Consider the following 20,780-nt stretch of genomic DNA (forward strand, 5'->3'; position numbering starts at 1 on the left):
CCGAGGGAGAGCGATACGTGGGAATAAGGAGGTTTCCTTGACCTGTTGCCACGAGACTTAATGGAGTCGACATTGAGGACGTCCAGGGCAACTCCCTCCCGACTGCCACCTCTGCTATCGGGGAGACCCATGGATGTTGATGGTGGTGTCTGGGACATTATCTATAAGATATGATTCTGTGAGGATAACTATGTCAGACTAGTCTGTGAGACAGCTCTCCCAATTTTGGCACTAGCCTCCAAAATATTAGGACGGAGGACTTTGCAAGGTCAACAAGGTTGAATTTGCCATCTGGTTTCATTCCTTTTTTGAAGACTTTGTAGCAGTTTGATACAACGAGTGGCTTGCTAGACCATTTGAGAGGGCATTTAAGAGTCAACCACATTGTTGTGGGTCTGGAGTCACATGTAGGCCAGTCCTAAAGATTTTTATTGAATTCAAATTGTACCATCTGCTGTGGTGGGATTTGAATCTAGGTCCTCTGAGCATTACCCTAGGTCTCTGGAATACTAGTCCAATGACAATACCACACCACCATCGCCTCCCCCTTTTTGTATTCAACTTAGATAGGTAATATCACATTCACCATTTCTGACAGTTATCACCTTGGACCGCTCAGATTCAAAGTTAAAAGTCTGCCAATGTCTGCCTGAATATGACAATACCACACCACCATCGCCTCCCCCCTTTTTGTATTCAACTTAGATAGGTAATATCACAGTCACCATTTCTGACAGTTATCACCTTGGACCGCTCAGATTCAAAGTTAAAAGTCTGCCAATGTCTGCCTGAATATTCGTAGGTTGTCTTCTAGAATGAAAGCTAACCACTCTGTAAAGTATAGTATCATCAGAGACTTTTGATGGCCTCAATGATTCAACAAAGGAGAAGAAAAACTTAATTATATATGGGATGCTTCCCTGGAGGAATGTAATAAGACAACAAAATATGATTTATAATAACTCAGCATTTTCCAAGAGACATCTGCATTAAAGTACTGATTCATCAGCTGAGGGAGGGCGGTACATGGAAATCAGCAGGAGGTTTCCTTGCCCATGTTTGGCCTGATGCCATGAGACTGCATGAAATCCAGAGTCGATGCTGAGGACTCCCAGAGCAACTCCCTTCTGACTGTATACCACTGACACGGCAAACAATGGGGATGCAGTCTATTTTTCAGAGTAGCTTCCAGGGATGTCCGATCACCTCTTCTTCTGTCGTCAACAGACATTCCAAATTTGGTGTCATTAAAATTATGTTTTCTTTAAAATATCATTTGCATGCACTCTACATATATTGTGCATGTGTGTTTTTTTTAAAGGAATTAATTTTAATTAATACATTTTGATGTATTTTACCATTGTATACTAACAAATGCACTTCTTAATAAATAATCTAAAGATTATTTTTGAATAACAAACAATTTGCTACCTGCTATTTTTTATCAATTCATAGCATGTGCACCAGCCTGCCTGAACACAATACTCACCAACTATGAAACAACTGCATAAGAGAATTGGACACCTGTTCCATTGTATGTGTATCAAACCTCTGTGACAGGAAGTGCTCAAAAAAATACTGCCTCGTCTCATTGTAAAAATGAATTAAGTTGATAAGCATCAACAATTGTGGTTTACAAGGTGCGCACAACAGCACGTTTGGCTTACTGAAAAACAAGTCAGTCACCTTTTGCAACTCACATGTTAGGCATGCTGCGAGTTATTTACCCTATATCACTCAGTAATTTACTTATCAGGAAACCAACTAATCACATCTTCATATAAGCAGACGCTGTTCAACTTACTTAGCTTTTAGTGTCTCTTCCTGACAGTTCCATTCTGGGTCATCCTCAAGCTGCAATTCCCGGAGCACACGGCCTGGTTTGTAGGCTGCATTAATCAATAGAGTGAGAACCTATTTTAAAGGCAAAAAACAGTACAAGGATCCATTATAAAGCCAGTAATCTCAAACTTAAAACTAAATTATCAAGACTGTGAACATTTTGTCTAAATATTTCTAATATCTGAAATATTAATTGTATAAAATTCTTGTGGCTGGTGACAATATTGAAAAATCAGGCTTTAACACAGCGATAAATAGAATTTCAAAACATGTGGCCCTATAACGGAATTTACTTCTACAGGATATTCTCCATGGCAGCTAATTCCTATGTCTAGCTTTGTGCCAAGGAACTACAATTTTGGAATTCAGGAACAGAAACTTGTACCAGTTCTCTCTTTACTGGCCAAGACATGGGCTGTATTTTACATGCTCCCGCTGGGTGTGCTTTGGGCAGGAGGGCATGTAAAATAGGGTGGGTGCCCAGGTGGTTGCCCATTCCATCACCTTCCTTCCCATTGCAAGCTCACCCCGATAATACCAAAATTGGCAGTCTGCTCACCATGTTCAAATAAGTAATCGAGGGTCAATTAGGCTTGTTATCAAGCTAATAATAATAATAATAATAATGATGATAATACACTGCCCACATCATAAAATGTTTGGCGTGGATCCAGAAGGGAGTTGGCAGCCTGATTCTTCAAAGTGCGGGAAGGAAGGGAGATTTGCTCCTTGGGGGCTGCCTTGCCTATCACAGGGGATGGCCCCCCTAAAATCGAACTCCTTCCTTCCAACCCACCTGCAGCCTTAAACCCACCCCTTCCCCGTCCCCTCCCTGAACTACCCAAACCCTCCCTGCCCAGGTACCTGGACTTACCTTCACCAGAGATCCATGGGCCTTCTTCCTTCTCCTGCAGGCTCAGCAGTGGCCACTGATGTGCTCTTGGCGCTGCTGGGCCTGATGGAGCTGCTGGCCAATCTAATTGGCCGGCAGCTCCAGAGGGAATGACTTCCGCCCCTCACTGGGCCCACGTTTAGTCACCTCGAAGTGCTTTATGCTGTGGGGTTGGTTGGCATGGAACATGTTGGCTCTGCACCAACTTTGCTTTGAGGGGGAAGAAAGTCATCCCCGTCCCCCATATTATTCAGCCCATGAGCTGATAAAATTCCAGCACTCTTGTCAAAATCTATATATGAACATATGAATTAGGAGCAGGAATAGGCCATTCGACCTCTCGAGCCTGCTCTGCCATTCAATGAGATCATGGCTGATTTGATTGTGGCTTCAACTCCACATTCCGCCTATCCCCGATGACCAACAAGGGAGTCAAAGGTTAAGAACCTTTCTACCTCTGCCTTAAAAATATTCACTGACCCTGCCTTCGCCACTCTCTTGGAAACAGTGTTCCAAAGTTTCATGATCCTTGTAGAAAAAAATTCTTCTCATTTCAGTCTTAAATGAGACACCCCTTATTTTTAAACTGTGTCCCCTCTTAGTCTCTCCCACAAGGGGAAACATCTTTTCAGCATCCACCCTGTCAAGTCCCCTCAGGACCATATATGCTTCAATAAGAGCACCTCTCAATCTTCTAAACGCCAATGGATACAAGGTCCAGCCTGTCCAACCTTTCCTCATAAGATAACCCCTCATCCCAGGTATCAGTTGAGTGAACTTTCTCTGAACTGCTTCTAAATGCGTTTATATCCCATCTTAAATAAGGAGACAAAAACCCTGTAAAACTGCAGCAAAACATCTCTACCTTTATATTTCATTCCCCTTGCAATAAATGACAACATTCCACTTGCCTTCCTAATCACTTACTGTACCTGCACACTAACTTTTCCTGATTATGTACCAGGACACCCAGATCTCTTTGCACCACTGAGTTCTGCAATCTCTCTCCATTTAAATAACATGCTGCTTTTCTATTCTACCTGCCAAAGTGAACAAGTTAATATTTTCCCACATTATACTCCATCTACCAATTTTTTGCCAACTCACTTAACCTACTCATGTCCCTTTGCAGACTCATGGTGTCCTCTTCATAACTTACTTTTCTACCTATCTTTGTGTCATCAGCAAATTTAGCAACCATACATTCTGTCCCTTCATCTAAGTTTATAGGCCCCCTTACAATAACCACACTGTAGGATGGGGTATACAGGAAAGAATAATGAGGGCATGGTGGGGGTGTGAAATGAAGGAACTGGGTTCCCTCCGTATCCACTCTGGGAAGCCTTCCCTTTATTCCCAATTATTGGCCACTTAAGGGCCATTTCCTGCCTAGCCTCAATTTTTTGGCTGGTGGGAGGATTGACATGGCATGGAGGAAGCTCAAAAATTGGGGGAGGGGGCAGGAGGGGTGCTTCCATCAGAAGCCCCCTTCTGGTGGCCTCTGTACCTCCCTTCCCCCACAGGATTCTCTCCCGACACCCCGATCACCCTCAATCTTATTGAGTGGCAGCTCTCTAAGGTGGGACTTCCTCCCAAGGGAGAGGCAGAAGTCACACCTGCAGTCAAATGAAGCTCATTTGAGCATAAATTGGCTGTGGGGCACTCGAAGTCAGCGGGGATGTGTTCCCCGCCGACTCTTTGGATAGCGGACAGGAAGACCCCGCCATCTTGAAAAATTCAGGTCATGGTCTCCTTTTTATTCATTTTTGACCAAATTTTGGTGACTGGCTAACAACTCAAATACCCACGTAAAATAATCAATTTGGAATTAGATTCAATATAATAAAATGCTAGGCCACAAGTTTTATGACTTACTCTGCCAGTTCAAAAGCATGGCAATTCTCCTTCATCTGGAGCCAGATTTTCAAATGCCTACACGGTTGGGACCATGTACAGGTGTGATCTGAAAATCGTAGTCCTGGAGTTGTGGGGATTGAGACACACCTCCGGGACAATTTTAAATTTTCAAAGGGTAGGCAGAGGGGAGGGAATGGGCAACCCGCTCTTCGCCAATTACCAGGCCATTACATTTCTTAAGGGGCATGGGCAGTCGGGAACATAATTTTCAATCTTTATTTCGGTGAACCTAAACAGTCTGGTGCACATTAGCGCCCAGTTGTTGGGATCATTATGGGGTCATTTGAAGTTTTATTTTTATTTGTTAAAAACAGAAGTATGATTGGTCCAGTGCTGTACCTTAAATTTCTGTGAATGGTGACTTTCCTCTATTTTCAAGCTCCTGGCCTTCTTTCGAGTTGTCTGCTAATCAGCAAGGCAGCGGCAGCCCTCATCATGGCTGCCGTCTGCCTTTGTCGCTGGCGCCAGGCAGGCAGCCTCTGCCTTTTGGGGCCTCTAATTGGGTGCTGAGCTCGCCTTCTGGTCAATTTGGACATTTGCATTTTAAAATCTCACTGCAAGAGTGACACAGCTCAGGAAGGGGTTCGGAACCTGGGTTCCTTATGGCTGTCAGGGTTTCCAACCCCACTTTGAAAATCTGGTCTTTGGTCTCAAATTTGCATTCTGTCACCCTCTTCTTCCGGTCCCTTTGATCTCATTCTCACTCTATTTGTATTGCTCTTCCTCCTACCTACATTACTCAAGGTCTAATTGAAATTCATGCTCTTTTGCTGCCAATTTATTAAGTTACTGCAGTTAATACTGGAAGTGGGGTTTCAACAGGCCATGAAGTTCCAAATTTGGAACTTTTGGGTATCTCAGTTTTATTCAAAAAAAAATTAGTTCTGAATTTTGAAGTATTCTGGTTAGCAAGGTAATTTAACTTGAAGTTTTCCATCCAGCCTACCTCCTTCAGAACGAGTACACATTTTCCAGGTCCAACTGATTGAGGAAGTTCTGCTATTCGTCCTTTGTTTAGATACGGACCTGAGAAGCAGCGATGGTTAAAATATATTTTGGAACAGCAGTACTTGCCATTGGTAGTACCTATAGAAAGAAAGAAAATAAGATTTTCACTCATTTGGATTTTGTTATGAATGACTATATTAAAATTGAGAAAACCTAACCATAAAACAAACCTGCAATGTAAAGTTTTAAGAACTTGTTGCAGTAAAAGCAAAGGAAGGAGATGATAGCATTAATGAAAATGAGTGATTCAAATATAAACAACAAATACAATTACTGCTGTGTGAAAACACATGCAGATATACAACCTGATCAGTAGAGGAAAGCAAAAAAAAAAGCCCCGATTTTAATTCGGGGATAACGGTTTACAGCAAACTGTTCTGACATCGACAACGTGTAGTCCAGACTATTTCAACTCTTGGGTCTCTTCAGAGTTGCCTCAGTTTCCTGTCTGGAACTGGCAGCAGGCAGGGGCTCTTCCTGTCCCCATAAGCAGTGTGAAAAAAGGCAAAAAGATTTAGCTTTGTTCAGCCTCTACTGGCCTCAAATCCTCTTCCTGCTAGGGTAGCCCGACATGAAAACCATAGCCAACTCCCCCACACAGGCTCACTGTTAAAATAACAATTGAGCCCCAGTGTTAACATCTGAGCCCAATATTCACATTTACAGGAGGAAATGCCAGTTACCGAAAGGTGCCCGATTCACCTGTTAAGAGGAGCAGGTTAAATGAGTCCCATAGGTGATTTTTACTGTCCGCCCTCTGGTTTCTACCCAGTGACTGGGTCAGGATTGCCCTTTAAGTCTACATTCAGGTGCTGATAATATTTATGCCCAAATTACCACCATATGTAAAATGGTATTCAAAGCATTCATATAGTACTGATCCAGTTTGCATATTCCAGCACAGATTGACATTAAATGTTTATTGTTAAATTAATGAAATGAAAGTACCAATCTTGCCAATTACTTTTTTTCCTTTTCAGAATGGGAAGTTGGAAGGGAGGAGAGCATGTACCTGTGGACCCAACTAAAGTCATCTTCTATTTTCTGATTTATAAAATGGAGCAATTGGCTAGTTTTCATCTGCAATGGAACTGGGCATAAACAAAATTCATGATGAAACACTGAGGGGTAATCTTACTCTATCCTTCCTGGCAAGCAATTGACTGAAACAAATCGGCCATGAGTTTTACAAGATTTGCAACTTAACATAGAAAACAATTAAAGGGTAAGAAATGGTCATTTCAACCACTGAGCTCAGCTATTTAGTACTCCAATTCGCCCAGCCTGGCATAATGGTCGTCAACTCTACCACTCTACCTGATAGAAATGCTTATCACTGTTTGAAAAATTATTATTTTTTTTTGAGTAATTTTAAATTTACTTTTAACTCATTTATAATCATATTCTGTTTTCCTATTTGACCGATTTACTTTGAAGTTTCTGGGGTTGCTTTATTAAAGTAGAGACCCCTTTAACTTTCTCCTCTCTAAAGTGTAGAGCTTAAGCTTCCCCAATTTGTCCTTATAGTTCAGCCCCTTACAGTCTTGGATCATTTGTGCGGATACTTCAATTTGACTGTTCAGGCATAATTGTAACCTGCCCTAACTGCTGGGAATGGGTGGGTTTGCATGGGATTGCAGTTTTACTTGAGGTTTTCCTTTTACAAAATCAGGCAGGATGTAAAATGGGTGTTTGACCTGAAACTGCCGGATTCCCATGCACTGGCCAAGTTAGGTTAAAATTAGCCCTTTAGTCATTCTGGCCAACCTTGATTTTTGTGCAATCAGATCATCAATGATGACAATAGCAGGTTATTTATCCATATCCTTTCATTAATAACTTACCAGCTTCTGTTGTAATAGGGCAAGAGTCCTGAGGGACAGGCTCCACAGGAATGGAATGAAGTCTATTCATTAGAAACAAAACAAGAAAGATTCAAAACTGCAAGTCTGATATTACTACAGCCCTTGTAGAAAACAAGTTATACTGTTCACACATTTGCTCAGAGTAACGAATGTACGGTGTGATACTGAGCATAGTTGATCCAATCCAGTCAAGTTTCTCATTAGGTGGGTCAGACTCAAATTACGCCCAAGGTGGTTTAATTGTCTTGAAGATAGTTGGATAGTTGGATGCCGCAAACAAACAGTATTTCAGGAGGCTGTGCTTGTCCCAAAAATTGTGTCGAAGTTTAAAACTTAAACATATAAATGTGGCACATTAGAATCCATAATGTAAAACATACCAGCACAGTTTTTTTTTTAATTCGTTCATGGGATGGGGGTGGCACTGGCTATGCCAGCATTTATTGCCCAGCCTTAATTGCCCTTGAGAACTGAGTGGCTTGCTAGGCCATTTCAGGGTCAAACACATTGTTGTGGGTCTGGAGTCACATGTAGGCCAGACCAGGTGAGGACAGCAGATTTGCTTCCCTAAAGGACATTAGAACCAGATGGATTTTTATGACAATTGACAATGGTCTCATGGTCATTTTTAATTCCAGATTCAAATTTCACTTGTGGGATTCGAACTCAGCATTATCCTTGGTCTCTGGACAAACTGGATTTTTATCGTAAAACTCAAACGATCCGAAAACTGACTAAGTATTCTTTTGTCGGACTTTATGTGCAGCTTTGCCTCGTACCCTTAATTAAGTGGCTATACACATGACAATTGTTCTCCTGGCAGTTTCTGCCAATTTGAACAGAACAGAACAGCAATGATTTTGATTATTGTTTTAAACAAAAAAATAATTTTCTCAGCATTGGATTGTCATCCTTATATTTTAAAATATAAATTCATTGTAGATCAACTGGGCAAATTGATGTGTTATGGGACAAAACAAAGTGGTATTGCACAAGTTTATGTCTTTCTCATGAGTTCCTCTCCTCCGATAACTATTGTGGAGGCATACAACAGAAATGAGGTGCTTCCTCCTCACTGCAGCATGACAACATCAGAAAGCACCTTAATAGTCTTGAGCACTTTCAGTAGTTGTTTTGAGTAAAGACATCGAGGAGCTGGCTTTTTGCCAGTTTTTTTAATCCAGAGATAGTGGCCAGGATTTTCCAGCCCCATCATGGTGGGACCTGCTGCGGGAGATTTGGCAGCCCAGCCAGCAGTCCATTGACTTTCGGCAGGACTGGAAGATCCCAGTGGCGGGCAGGATGGAAAATCCTGCCCAGTAATTCTCAGAATTATGGGGCCGTTAACTTCCTCGGAATGGCAATCAGCGTCGGATTGCCACTCCGTGCCCGCTTACCTACGTCAAATTCCTCCTAGGCCTATCTCGCCCGACCTTTCAACTCAGGCAGGCAGGATCCAGGCAGCGCTGCTGTCTCCGAAGTCTAGCGTTGAAGTCCAGCACCGTCGCATTGGGGAGGACACACCCCCTTTTTTTTACAGCACTAACAGGTCGGCTTAAAGGTCCCTTTGAAATGGACAGGCCAGGGAGAAGGTAAGTGCCTAAGATAAGTGAAAAGTGTTTTGGGGGTGGGGATGTTTGGTGGTCGGGTGGGAACGGACATCGGGGGTCTGCAGCAGGCCAGACATTCATGGGGGTGGGGGCCTGGGGGTCAGGCATCGGGAGGGGGTGCAGCAGGCCAGGCAATCATGGGGGTGGGGGCCCAGGCGGGTCGGACATCAGAAGGGGGTGCAATGGGTTGGACATTCATGGGGACGGGGTGTTTGGACATTTGGGGGGACTGGGGGTGTCGGACATCCGGAAGGGTTGGGGGTTCCAAGGTTGGGGGTGGGGGTGGGGAAGTCCTGTGAAGTCGGTCTGGGTCTTTACAATGATTATCCAGAAGGTAGAAGAGGTTTTAATTCTTCTAACTTTTTCTGGGTAACTATTGGTGTAACCCCGGCAGAACCATCCGAAGTTTGTGATTTAAATCACATTTTCAGATGGTTCCCAGCACAGTGCAATTGTCCAGAGGAACTTAGCACTTCTGGGCAATTGTCGTGCAAACCCTTACCTGAAAGCCTGCCAGACGGATTCCCCAGTGCATCTTTGGGGTACCCCCCAAATCCGATGCTGGGGTGTGCGAAAGTTACAGGCCATGATCTATGTTTCAAAATTTGTGGAGAATTAACTGTCTTGTGATTTGCAAGAAAACTGTTTAAACCTGATGTTTTATTTATATTTTATGTGGATTGCCTTTTTTGATTTTTAAACTGTTGTTGACTTTTTAAAATAAGAAAGTGGGATATTTAATGCTGGCCATAAAGCTACTGAGCAGTAAAGGGAAAATAAATTCTTCTACTCTCAGCTACAGTGCTAATGGCTTTCTGCTGGTTCTTAGCACCCATTATTTCACAATGCATTCTTTTACCTCACTAAATCAAATTTTCTCTCCTCTCATGAGCCAGAACACCTCTAATATTTCACCCAATTCATGTGTGAACATGGACAATGGGTCCATTGGGTAATTTGAACGAGGAACACCACAGCCAAACATAACCCTCATCTGATGTCCAACTGTGCACATTTTCCAAATTAGTTCCCAATTTCATTTCGTTCATCAGAGGGCACCAAATCCTCCATTTGAGACCAACTTACTTAGCATCACAGGGGATAGAATTGGCTCTTGTTTATATAGCTAAGAAGCTCCTATGCTTCATTTACCCACTGAACCAGCAGCTCTACTGGGATTTATTTTAATATGAATATCAGAGTGGGAACACAGGACACGTACTGATAATCTGATATAATAATATCAGGAGGCAGATCTTAAGACAAGGACTAATCTTGTGACAACAAATGATAAAATCATGTATTAATAGTACTTAAATGAGAATTTATCTTTTAAAAGAGCTGCAGAAAAATATATAGCAAGGAAAATTACAGCCTCAAAAAAATGAATTTTAATATGTTTTAGACACTGCAATAGATTTTTCAAAAGGTGTGATAACGTCTAAAATGTGTATTTTAAAACTAAATCAGATTGCATGTTTTGATCTAACATGGATATATGCAACACTGTCAACCAATGATTATAAAACACTATAATGCCAAGAGACATTTAAGCAAAGCAGGAAAGTTATTTTCCAGTATGATCACTGAATACATACACAGTAGAATTGATAGCGAAGCTTGGTACACCAGTGCAACAAACAGATTCTGATTCGGGCTGAAAATGTATTGGGAATTTAAATGCACAAGGTCATAATTTAATTCTTAACTTACTGCTTTTCTGGTTGTACTACTGCAATTTTCTTCTGCTTCTGACCTGTGGATTAATAGAAAGAAGGATTATCTATCTCGTATGGATTCAATTCTTCGAGTTGCAATATCTTTCACACAAGTGAAATGGCCAAGTCAGTGTTCTGCCCCTGGAGAAAAAAGAATCAAGGAGGACAGCTACCCTTTAAAAGTCTACATGGATGAAATTGATTTTCGGCAGTAGCACTAAATAGATAATAATGAATTAGCAGCTCACTTATACTCTGCCACTACTTTTTTCCCATTGACTTCAATGACAGACGGTGTGTTCTTTTCACTCACACAATGAAAGAGGTCATATGAAAATCAACCTCAGTCTATAAAGGGATGCCTACTGACACATATACAATGGGGACAGTCAGCTCTACTGCTACACCACCTTTATCCACCCCTCCACTGCATCTATGTGTCAATTGCCCGATATCCAGTTTTGGATAAGCCATCATTTCCTTGGAGTAAATATCAAGCAGGCTGAAACCATAATCTTTCTGCCCCATCACAAACTCCATTAGCTTGTCTGCATCCCTCGTCTCAGGCTAAAGCAGATGGTTCATAATGTCAGCATCCTACTTGCTCAGACTTGAGCTTTTACTCCAACATACCCTCTATCACAAAGCCCATCTAACTTCAGCCTGGATTTTCATCCTTGAGGCGGGCAGTGGGAGTCGGGAAAATGGTGTCAGGTCAGCCGACCCAGGTAAAAGATTGGAGGCAGCCACAGGGGTTGTGGGACTTTGTCCCAGTTAAATTAAAAACAGGCCCCCCAGCTCTCCCAAACGACCTCTATGGCCCCTCATGCTCCCCATGCCAAGGTATGCCCCCACAAACAACCTCTATGGCCCTTCATAGCAACATATGTGCTTCCAACCAACTCCCAAGGGCCCTCATGCCCCTATGCCAAGCTGTGACGCTGCTAAGCCCACTGACCCGCTATACACTGTACAGAACCAATGAATCCTGTAGTGACAAAAGGGTATGTTAAAAAAGCTTTAACAAAAAGTCATTCATTCATAACTTTTCACTTGCTTAAAAAAAATTCCTTTTTACTTCAGGTCAATAAAAGTGTCAATTATCCAGATCCTCTAAAATTTCAAAAGCTCAAACTGCAAGTACCTGAAGCTCTTAACCTTGTGTAAACAAACACTGTGCAATTGACAGCTGAAATCAGAGCGCCAGAACTATCAATCGAGCAACGATTTCTCTTGCACTTTGGTGTTTTAGTACACTAATAGATGTCTGGGCTGTCAGCCAAGAATACATAATGAAGCTTGGCTGAGAGTTCAGAAATCCATTAGTCTGTTGAAACAGGCCTTTTTTTAAAACATAGTGGAAAATTATGAATGACTGACTTTTTTTTACACATTGTACTGTCAACAGGCATGAGGGGCATCCTTTGCATGGGGGCGGGAGGGCAAGAGGATGAACTTTTGAACTTACCTTTTAAAAGATCCCATCGTGCCGACTATGGTTCACAAATCCTCTGAGGTATCGTGAACAACGACTCTTTGAAAGCCTGGCCTGGCTCCATGAAAACTGCAGAGGGCTAGGACATGTCTTTCGCCACAATGGAACCAGCCAAGTTGGGAGTGCGGGGTACCAGCTTTTGACCTGAACCAGTCCACATCCTTAAAGGCACTCCCAAAAATTAGAAATCCTGGGAATGGAGTCAGGAATCTTGGAATTGGCTCCTGGCCGCCATTTTTAAAGGGGTCCTGAGTCATTCCGATTCTGTGAAAACCTAGCTCTTCACCTCCACAAAATAACAAAGTTCATTTTTATTTGATTATGACTCTGTCTGTTTCTCCATTATATATGCTTCTCTTGGGCCAAGGGTAAAAATCTAGAATTACTGTAATTTTAATGCAAAAATGCCTTGGGATTTGTAAGTGTTAGCATAAACAACTATGTGAAAAAAAAAAATTTGCTTTGGAGCCTACCTTTGGAGTCCTTGGACTGAATTATGTCTCCTTTCTCTTCACCATCAGGCTACGTAACTATCTTACCATGAATGGAAATATAATATCTAATTTCAGGCTTTGCAAGTTAATTAATTAAGACACCAAGGCCACCTATTTTGACACTCTGGGTGGTATTTAAGGGAAGAGATTGGGAGATTTTGCCCATCAGCTGGGGAGCTGACAAGAACCCCACATCGCCCCTTTTCGGGAAGGTTTACCCAATTAAGTGCCAATCAGGCACTTAACTGTGCAGCAGCAGGCCTTCCCCAGGATCAAGGACCTTGGGGCAGAAGATCTACATACCGAGAGTTGCCAGCCAATCCCTTTGAATAAAGGGCACCCTGGGGAGCCTGCAGGTAAACCCGACAGTGTTTGCTTTTGGGGCTGCCCACAGTGAGTCCCCCACCTGCTGCTAGATAAATACCAGCGGTGGCGGGTTAATTGTCCACTTAAGGGACTCCATTTTCAGCAGCACGGGAAGACCATTCATGGGCCTTCCCATCATGAACTTAATCAGGGTAATAGCAGTAAGGTGGTTGGGTCCCCATCCACCACCTTCCTGCATGATTAAATGTCCCCCCACCCCCGACACTCACCACTCCCCTTTGTGTACAAGAACATGGGCCTAAACTTTGGGCCTGGCGGAGGAGTGTGATTGGTGGGAGCAGAAGCGGATGTGAAATCCACTCCTGCCTGCAATCAGCGCCTGACATCAATTTAATGCTGGCTAGCCAATTAACAACCGGCCAGCATGAAACTCACACTGAGTCAGGCTTAGAGCTGCCGAATGGGGCAGGAAGAGCGCGGGCGCCTGGACAAATAAGGGTGCGGGTGGGAGGGTTTAAATGGTGCACCCTGAAGGCTGACAATTAGTGTTCAGCAGCCTCAGGGAACTGCTTTGAATTTCCAAGGGTTTGGCGAATTTTTTCAGTTATTGTGCTGTTAGTGTCTGCAATGACATCCCCACCCAGTGCCCATGCCAGGCGGAATGGAAATTCCTGGAGGCAGTCTGCCCCCTACTTTTCTGAAGAGTGCCTGCGGGTCCTGCTGGAGGCAGTCAGTGCCAAACACAACGTCTTGCTGCTGTGAGACGGAAAGAAGAGGCCAACTCACTTAACAAAGAAGGCTTGAATGGACTAGCAAGTCAGGTCAGCGGACATGTAGTGCAAAGGACCTGGATCCAGTGCAGGAAAAGGTTCAATGACTTTCCATGCTCTGCCAGGGTGAGTACTGAATCCAGTTGGAACTGTGGATAGGTGTCTTTGTGGGTGGCAGCACTTGTTGGTGTTCACGGGTGTGAAATGCAGAGTATAAATCGGCACATATTCCTGTGCCTTGAAAGACTATGTGTGATTGAACTGGATGGCTGGCATGTATGCTAGGTGAGGTGTGGTAATGTGATGGTCACCTGAACCAGTGTCTGCAGCTGGTGGGGTGGGGAGGTGGGGGTGGACACTTATGTTCTGGCATGTAGAAGGGGGGACTAATGAAAGCTGAAGAAGAGGAGTCACAATGCACAGGATCGAGGATGGATGGGTAGCAGCGTCCCAAATATTCTGCTCTGAAGTCAGGCAGAGGAGCAAGTACTGGTGCAAATGATGAACCAGGTCTACTGGTTGCAGAGAGGCAGGGGTCTCGTAGGAGGGCAAGAGTCCAATGAACAGGGAGTATTGAGGGAGGATATGAGAGAAGTAGGGCAGTGGTTGCAAGACTGGCATGTGAAATTCATGAATCCATGTTGCTCATCCATTCAGAAGTCTTTGCTCAGCCAGGTGTCCATTCTGAGAAGCAACCAGACTGCATGTACTCGGAGTTCGTAATGGTGTACGAGACTGACATTTTTTCTTCCTCAGATGGAACATCTTCACAGCCCCAGAAGGACCCCAAGGACCCTCCCTTGACCTCCGAGGATCACCAGCAGCCAGATGCACCCACGTCACATCCTCCCTTTGCACCATGCACCAGCGCAGATACGGGCATTTCAGCGCAGATGGTAGGGCACAGTGGTGAAGGTTCATCACGCTTGCCTGAGGAGCTGGTGGAGGCAGAGACCCCAAGGCATTGGCAGTTGAAGGATTGTTAGAGGCCAGGATGCTGATCCCAAGGCAGGTGATGAGCCTCTGGAGTCGTCCACCAGGTGGCAGATGCTGGATGTCCAGGGGGATGCATGTGAAGATCTAACAGAGATCCCCGAGGGTCTGCGTTCCATGGTCTCAGTTTTGGAGGGGTCCATGCAGAGCGTAAGCGCTGTGTTGGCCCAGAGCTGTGAATGTATAGCTTCCTCCATAAGAGAGAGTGGCGACACTCATGGAAAGGCAGCTCTAGGCATTCAATCAGTGATTTCTGGGGCAGTGACCTCAGCAGGTCACTGCCAATGTGAGTGATGGATGAGGTACCTAGTGTCTCTGCTAGGTGCCATCCATCTATGGTGAGTAGGGAGGCTCAAACCAACCTCATGTTGGTGGACGGCCTGCAGCTCTATGCATTTGGGGGGCTCCTCTCAGGGTACTCCTGATGTTGGCAGCAGCTCCTCCACCTCTCTGCCAGTGACCGTCACATCTGAGGAGACAGCAACGACTGAGTGCCCAGCCATGGCGGTGGACTTTCCCCCCAATCGAGGCCCACATAGGCCTCGGTGTCCATAGGATGGCTGCCAAGGTCATCAAGGCCGAGGGGGCATCAGTCGGCAGCCTGCCTCCAATCCGGTTGCTAGTGAGAGGGAAGCACCAAGATGTAGCACTCGCAAGCAGCAATTTAAGTCACTATGATTACATAAGGTGTCTCATAGGTGAATTTTTTTTTCCCTTGACACATGTGTAATGGTGCATGTACATCTCTCCCTTCAATATTAAAATGTTATTTCATCTGCGATGGCCTTAGTGTGCTTCATGCAATCATTAGGGAAGAGGCTGGGAGTCATGTGTCACATATATAATGGGCTGCAAAGTTTATTTCAGGGGTCGGGACTTGAGTGGAAGGTGACAGGAGTGCCTCAATGCACCCGACGTTTCCCTTGCCATCACCTTGACTCCTTGCTTTGGAGTCCTAACTGAAAGTCCTCTGAATCCAGGCCTCCCTGTCTCCCATAAGCATCCTCAATTCGCATTCTTGCTCCTCACCCTCGGGCTGTTCAGGTTCCTCCTCAGACTCAGCACTAGAATCATCCTCCGTGGCCTCTGGAACAGCATTGCTGTCTTTGTCCTCCAATGGGTCCCTCCTTAAGAGAGCCAAATTGTGCAGAGTGCAGCAAACAACAACAAGGTAGATGCATTCAGGAGGATGTTGCAGTGATTCCCCAAGCAGCGAAACCTCACCTTGAGTAGGCCAATGCTCCTCTCAATTACTGCCCTTGTGGAGGCATGACTGCGGTTGTAGCTCTCCACAGCTGAAGTCCTTGGGTGTCGCAGCAGCATCATCAGCCATCTTTTCAGTGATAGCCTTTGTCCCCCAGTAGCCAGTCATCCAAGCGTGCTGGTGCAATGAGCAGCCTTGGCACCTGAGAGTGTCTCTGGGTGTAGGCATCACGGCAGCTTCGTGGATACCTGGCGCAAACCTGCAGTATCTCACTCTTGTGGTCACATACAATCTGGACATTTTAGAGAGTTGAAGCCCTTTCTATTGAGAAAGGCACCCGGCTCCCTTGCTGATACCTTTATGAGCACATGCGTGCAGCCAATGGCTCCCTGAATTTGAGGAAATCCTGCAATTGCAGCAAAGCCTCTGGCTTGCTATGTCTGGCTTGCCTCATCTGTCCTGAAGTGAATGAAGCTGTTGTCCCTTCGGAACAGTACATCTGTGACCAACTTAATGCAACTGGGGGTAGTGGATTGCGAGACTCCACAGGGACCTTCCACTGACCCTTGAAACGAACCTGAGGCATGAAAGTTCAGTGCCACTGTCACCTTCAGAGCCACTGGCATAGGGTAGCCACGTACACAGTTGGAGGCAATTTTGGAGGCCGATCATGTCACAAATAGAGGTGACAGTGTCCCAGGAGAGGCAGAGTCTTCTTCGGCACTGAACCCCTGACATGTCCAGGTAGCATGATCACTGCCTGTATACTTTGCGTGCTGGGTAATGGTGCCTTCTCTGGAACCTTCTCCTTGGCAATGCCTGCTGGCGCTCCACCCCTTCCGGCTGCGCCTCTCAGTCCATAGGGCAGACTCTGGCATGATGCCTGCGGGCAGCTGGCCTCCTCCCCCTTCTGGCCCTCTCCTCCTCTGGGGAGGTCCCTCCAGCTGAATGCACAGTCCCCACGTTTGAGTCGGTAGTTAGAAAGGCAAATGCAATGTTGGCATTTATTTCAAGAGGACTAGAATATAAAAGTAGGGATGTGCTGCTGAGGCTTTGTAAGGCTCTGGTCAGACCACATTTAGAATATTGTGAGCAATTTTGGGCCCCGTATCTCAGGAAGGATGTTCTGGCCCTGGAGAGGGTCCAGTGGAGGTTCACGAGAACGATCCCAGGAATGAAAGGCTTAACATATGAGGAACGTTTGAGGACTCTGGGTCTATACTCAATGGAGTTTAGAAGGATGAGGGGGGATCTGATTGAAACTTACAGAATACTGAAAGGCCTGGATAGAGTGGACGTGGGGAAGATGTTTCCATTAGTAGGAGAGACTAGGACCCGAGGCCACAGCCTCAGAGTAAAGGGAAGACCTTTTAGAACAGAGATGAGGAGAATCTTCTTTAGCCATAGAGTGGTGAATCTATGGAATTCATTGCCACAGAAGGCTGTGGAGGCCAGGTCATTCAGTGTATTTAAGACCGAGATAGATAGGTTCTTGATTGGTAAGGGGATCAAAGGTTACGGGGAGAAGGCGTGATTCAGTCATGATTGAATGGCGGAGCAGACTCGATGGGCCGAATGGCCTAATTTCTGCTCCTATGTCTTATGGTCAAATGGCTGCACGAGTTTGCACACTGTAGTTGCCTTTCTGCAGAAAGCCTCTGCAAACGTTTAGCAACCAGAGAGTTATCCAAAACACCAAAAAAATGATCTCTAAAACCAACAACAAACAACTCACAGCAAAACTCCTAACTCTTCATAAGATTCTTAGGGGGCTTGACAGGGTAGATGCTGAGAGGTTGTTTTAACGTGGGAGGGTCTAGGACCTGAGGGCATAATCTCACAGTAAGGGGTCGCCCATTTAAGACAGAGATGAGGAGGAATTTCTTCTCTCAGAGGGTAGTGAATCTGTGGAATTTTCTACCACAGAGGGTCGTAGAGGCTGGATCATTAAGTATATTCAAGGCTGAGATAGACAGATTTTTAAATCAGTAACGGAATTAAGGGTTATGGGGAAAAGGCAGGAAAGTGGGGTTGAGGATTATCAGATGAGCCATGATCTCAGTGAATGGCGGAGCAGACTCGATGGGCCAAATAGCCTACTTCTGCTCCTATGTCTTAGGGCCTTATGGTTTATAGTCTCACCTTACCAACATCTGAGTCTTTTATCCCACCCTCCATGTAGAATGAATGAAAAACATGAAGGCCGCCTGGCCCATGCACCGAGCATGAAAGCACATGGGCCACTCAAAATCACTGTCAATTGGTCTTTTAAAGGGCTTAATTGGCCTTTAACTGTCAGTGGGCACGCTTCCAACTTCTGCGCGAGCCCATTGATTGAAATTGGGATGCCCTCCCGACGGAAATGTGACCCATTTCACCAACGTTCGTGTCTACCAAGCGCCCACACGGCGGCTGAAAAATTCTGGTCATGGAGTCAGGGACTTCTTAGAGAATGAATTGAAAGCAAAGCTGAAATGTAATTTAAGAGTTGTGTGACAATTTAATTACATATCCAAATTATGAGAGACAATCAGAACAAAAGAATCAAATTTGATTTAACAGTCTGAACCTAATAGGGAAGCCTGTACTATTAGGTTAAAACTCAAAATTAAAATTGACATCCCTTGGCTTAGTTAGTGGGAATACATAAAATAAACCACTTGGGGGATCCTGAACTAAAATTATCTAGCTTAAAATAGAACTTGTAAATATAGAGATAAAGGGTGTACAAAGAGTGTCTAAATGACTGATGAGTCAAGTTATTATGGATTTGCTATGATCTTAATAACATGTTTTCTTGGCAATACTTACAGACTGCACGATATGGCGGGGTTAAAGGATATCCGTTCGCTTCACACCAACCAACTGGAAAAATGTCCATTGACTCTACATCGACAATGTATTCAGGGACAGATTTCTTAGAGTCTGGAATACAATTGATTTATATGAAAAATGCAATTACTTAAACAAAAACATTACCTGCTGCTGTGTCGCCCTTTGATTGAGTACTTCATAATTCCATGCTAAAAAAAAACAGGAGTGGCTATTTTGTTTGATGTTTACTAATTAAGAGTCTGAATATGCCATACAAAATGTTATAAACACCAAGTAAAAACCCAGTTACATTTAGGTAAACTAGATTGACAAAATGCATTTTTTACCACCTGATATAGACCCTCTTCAATAGCTTGACTACATATTCAGTAAAAATACAAAATCAGAAGGATGAATAAAAGATTATCTTTCTTTACTTTCTCTTCTTTGGTTTATGCATAATCTTGAGAAAACCCCTACAAGTTATTTCCTTTGTAGTTTTTAATTATGTTTGTTACAGTGTGCTTTAGAACTATAAAATTATAGAATAGCAGAGAAACAGGATAATTGGCCTGTTAAATCCATGCTGGAATTTATTTCTGCGAGCAATATGGCCTAATCCCACACCCCTGCTCATTTTTTTTTCAAGCAACTATTACATTAATTTTTTAAAAGAATGCATGGGCTTTGCTGCGTTTGATTTGAAATTAAGTTTCATGAAAAACATCTGAGTTCATGTGTTTTTTTAAACCGAGAAAAGGGCGTTTAGCCAGTTTGCACTTGGATATTTATTTCCATGAGCAAGTTGTGACTTTAGTATTCATAGTTGTAAATCTAATGAGCTTTGGCTGATTTTGAATTATCAGTGGTCACTGGTAGCTTAGACTCCAAAATAATTATTCATGCAGTCAAAACTCGAGCCCACCAATATTTTGAGATCATCACCACAGCAGAAATCATCATTTATCTTTGCGTCCAGATTAAATATGAATTTTCATTGTCAGAAGAGAGAATGTTGTGTTGAACAGATCTTTAAATTCACTGTACCCACTTGCATATGCCTAACATCAGGAAAATTGTTTACAATATTTAATTGCACATAGCAATAATAGTTGCAACTCACTAAATGTTGAAGAGCTAAATCCATTCTAGTTGCTGTGAAGTAGAAAGCTTCTGTAAACGGTACTGGGGAGTATCAACACGAGTACTATCAACACTAAGTGCGCATTGAATTTCATTCACAATATGAACATCAGCCTAAGTGTCCAGGCATTGTGCTCTAAGGGCTTATTTTGCTTCACGCTAAAGAATAAAATGTTTAAAGTTAAGTACATTCTTACACTGCAATTTCAGAAATGGCATTGTACTACTTCCACCTTTGAGCAAAAATATAAAGAGTGCAGTTAGACAAATGTTTCTGGATGCCTAGTCCATTGAGGAACAATTTTCTTTTGTTTCCGAATTTATTAAGTAGCTGCATTATAAATACTTCATGAAATAATGTACAAGTTATTGTTTCAGCAGCAATTCTGATGTTACGCACACAGCATACAACAGCTCGCGCTGTATTCAATCTCCCGACTGCCTCGCCGCTCGCGCTGTATTCAATCTCCCGACTGCCTCGCCGCTCGCGCTGTTTTCAATCTCCCGACTGCCTCGCCGCTCGCGCTGTTTTCAATCTCCCGACTGCCTCGCCGCTCGCGCTGTTTTCAATCTCCCGACTGCCTCGCCGCTCGCGCTGTATTCAATCTCCCGACTGCCTCGCCGCTCGCGCTGTATTCAATCACCCGACTGCCTCGCCGCTCGCGCTGTATTCAATCACCCGACTGCC

General features: G+C 44.0%; 1 protein-coding gene across 3 annotated transcripts in view; it reads right to left on the reverse strand.

Annotated features, from left to right (window-relative positions):
* sfmbt2 (Scm like with four mbt domains 2) overlaps window positions 1-20,780 on the reverse strand; it is a 197,387-nt gene that overhangs the window by 43,690 nt on the left and 132,917 nt on the right. For all 3 annotated transcript variants that reach the window (XM_078552971.1, XM_078552973.1, XM_078552972.1), the window contains 5 exons: window positions 18,947-19,060; window positions 10,848-10,890; window positions 7,504-7,565; window positions 5,598-5,737; window positions 1,805-1,914 (listed from right to left, as the gene is read on the reverse strand). In XM_078552971.1, coding sequence (XP_078409097.1) covers window positions 1,805-1,914; window positions 5,598-5,737; window positions 7,504-7,565; window positions 10,848-10,890; window positions 18,947-19,060 — 469 coding nt within the window. The remainder of the gene's footprint in view (window positions 1-1,804; window positions 1,915-5,597; window positions 5,738-7,503; window positions 7,566-10,847; window positions 10,891-18,946; window positions 19,061-20,780) is intronic.

The sequence above is a fragment of the Cetorhinus maximus genome, chromosome 12 (genome assembly GCF_964194155.1).
Source record: "Cetorhinus maximus chromosome 12, sCetMax3.hap1.1, whole genome shotgun sequence".
Taxonomy (NCBI): Eukaryota; Metazoa; Chordata; class Chondrichthyes; order Lamniformes; family Cetorhinidae; genus Cetorhinus; species Cetorhinus maximus.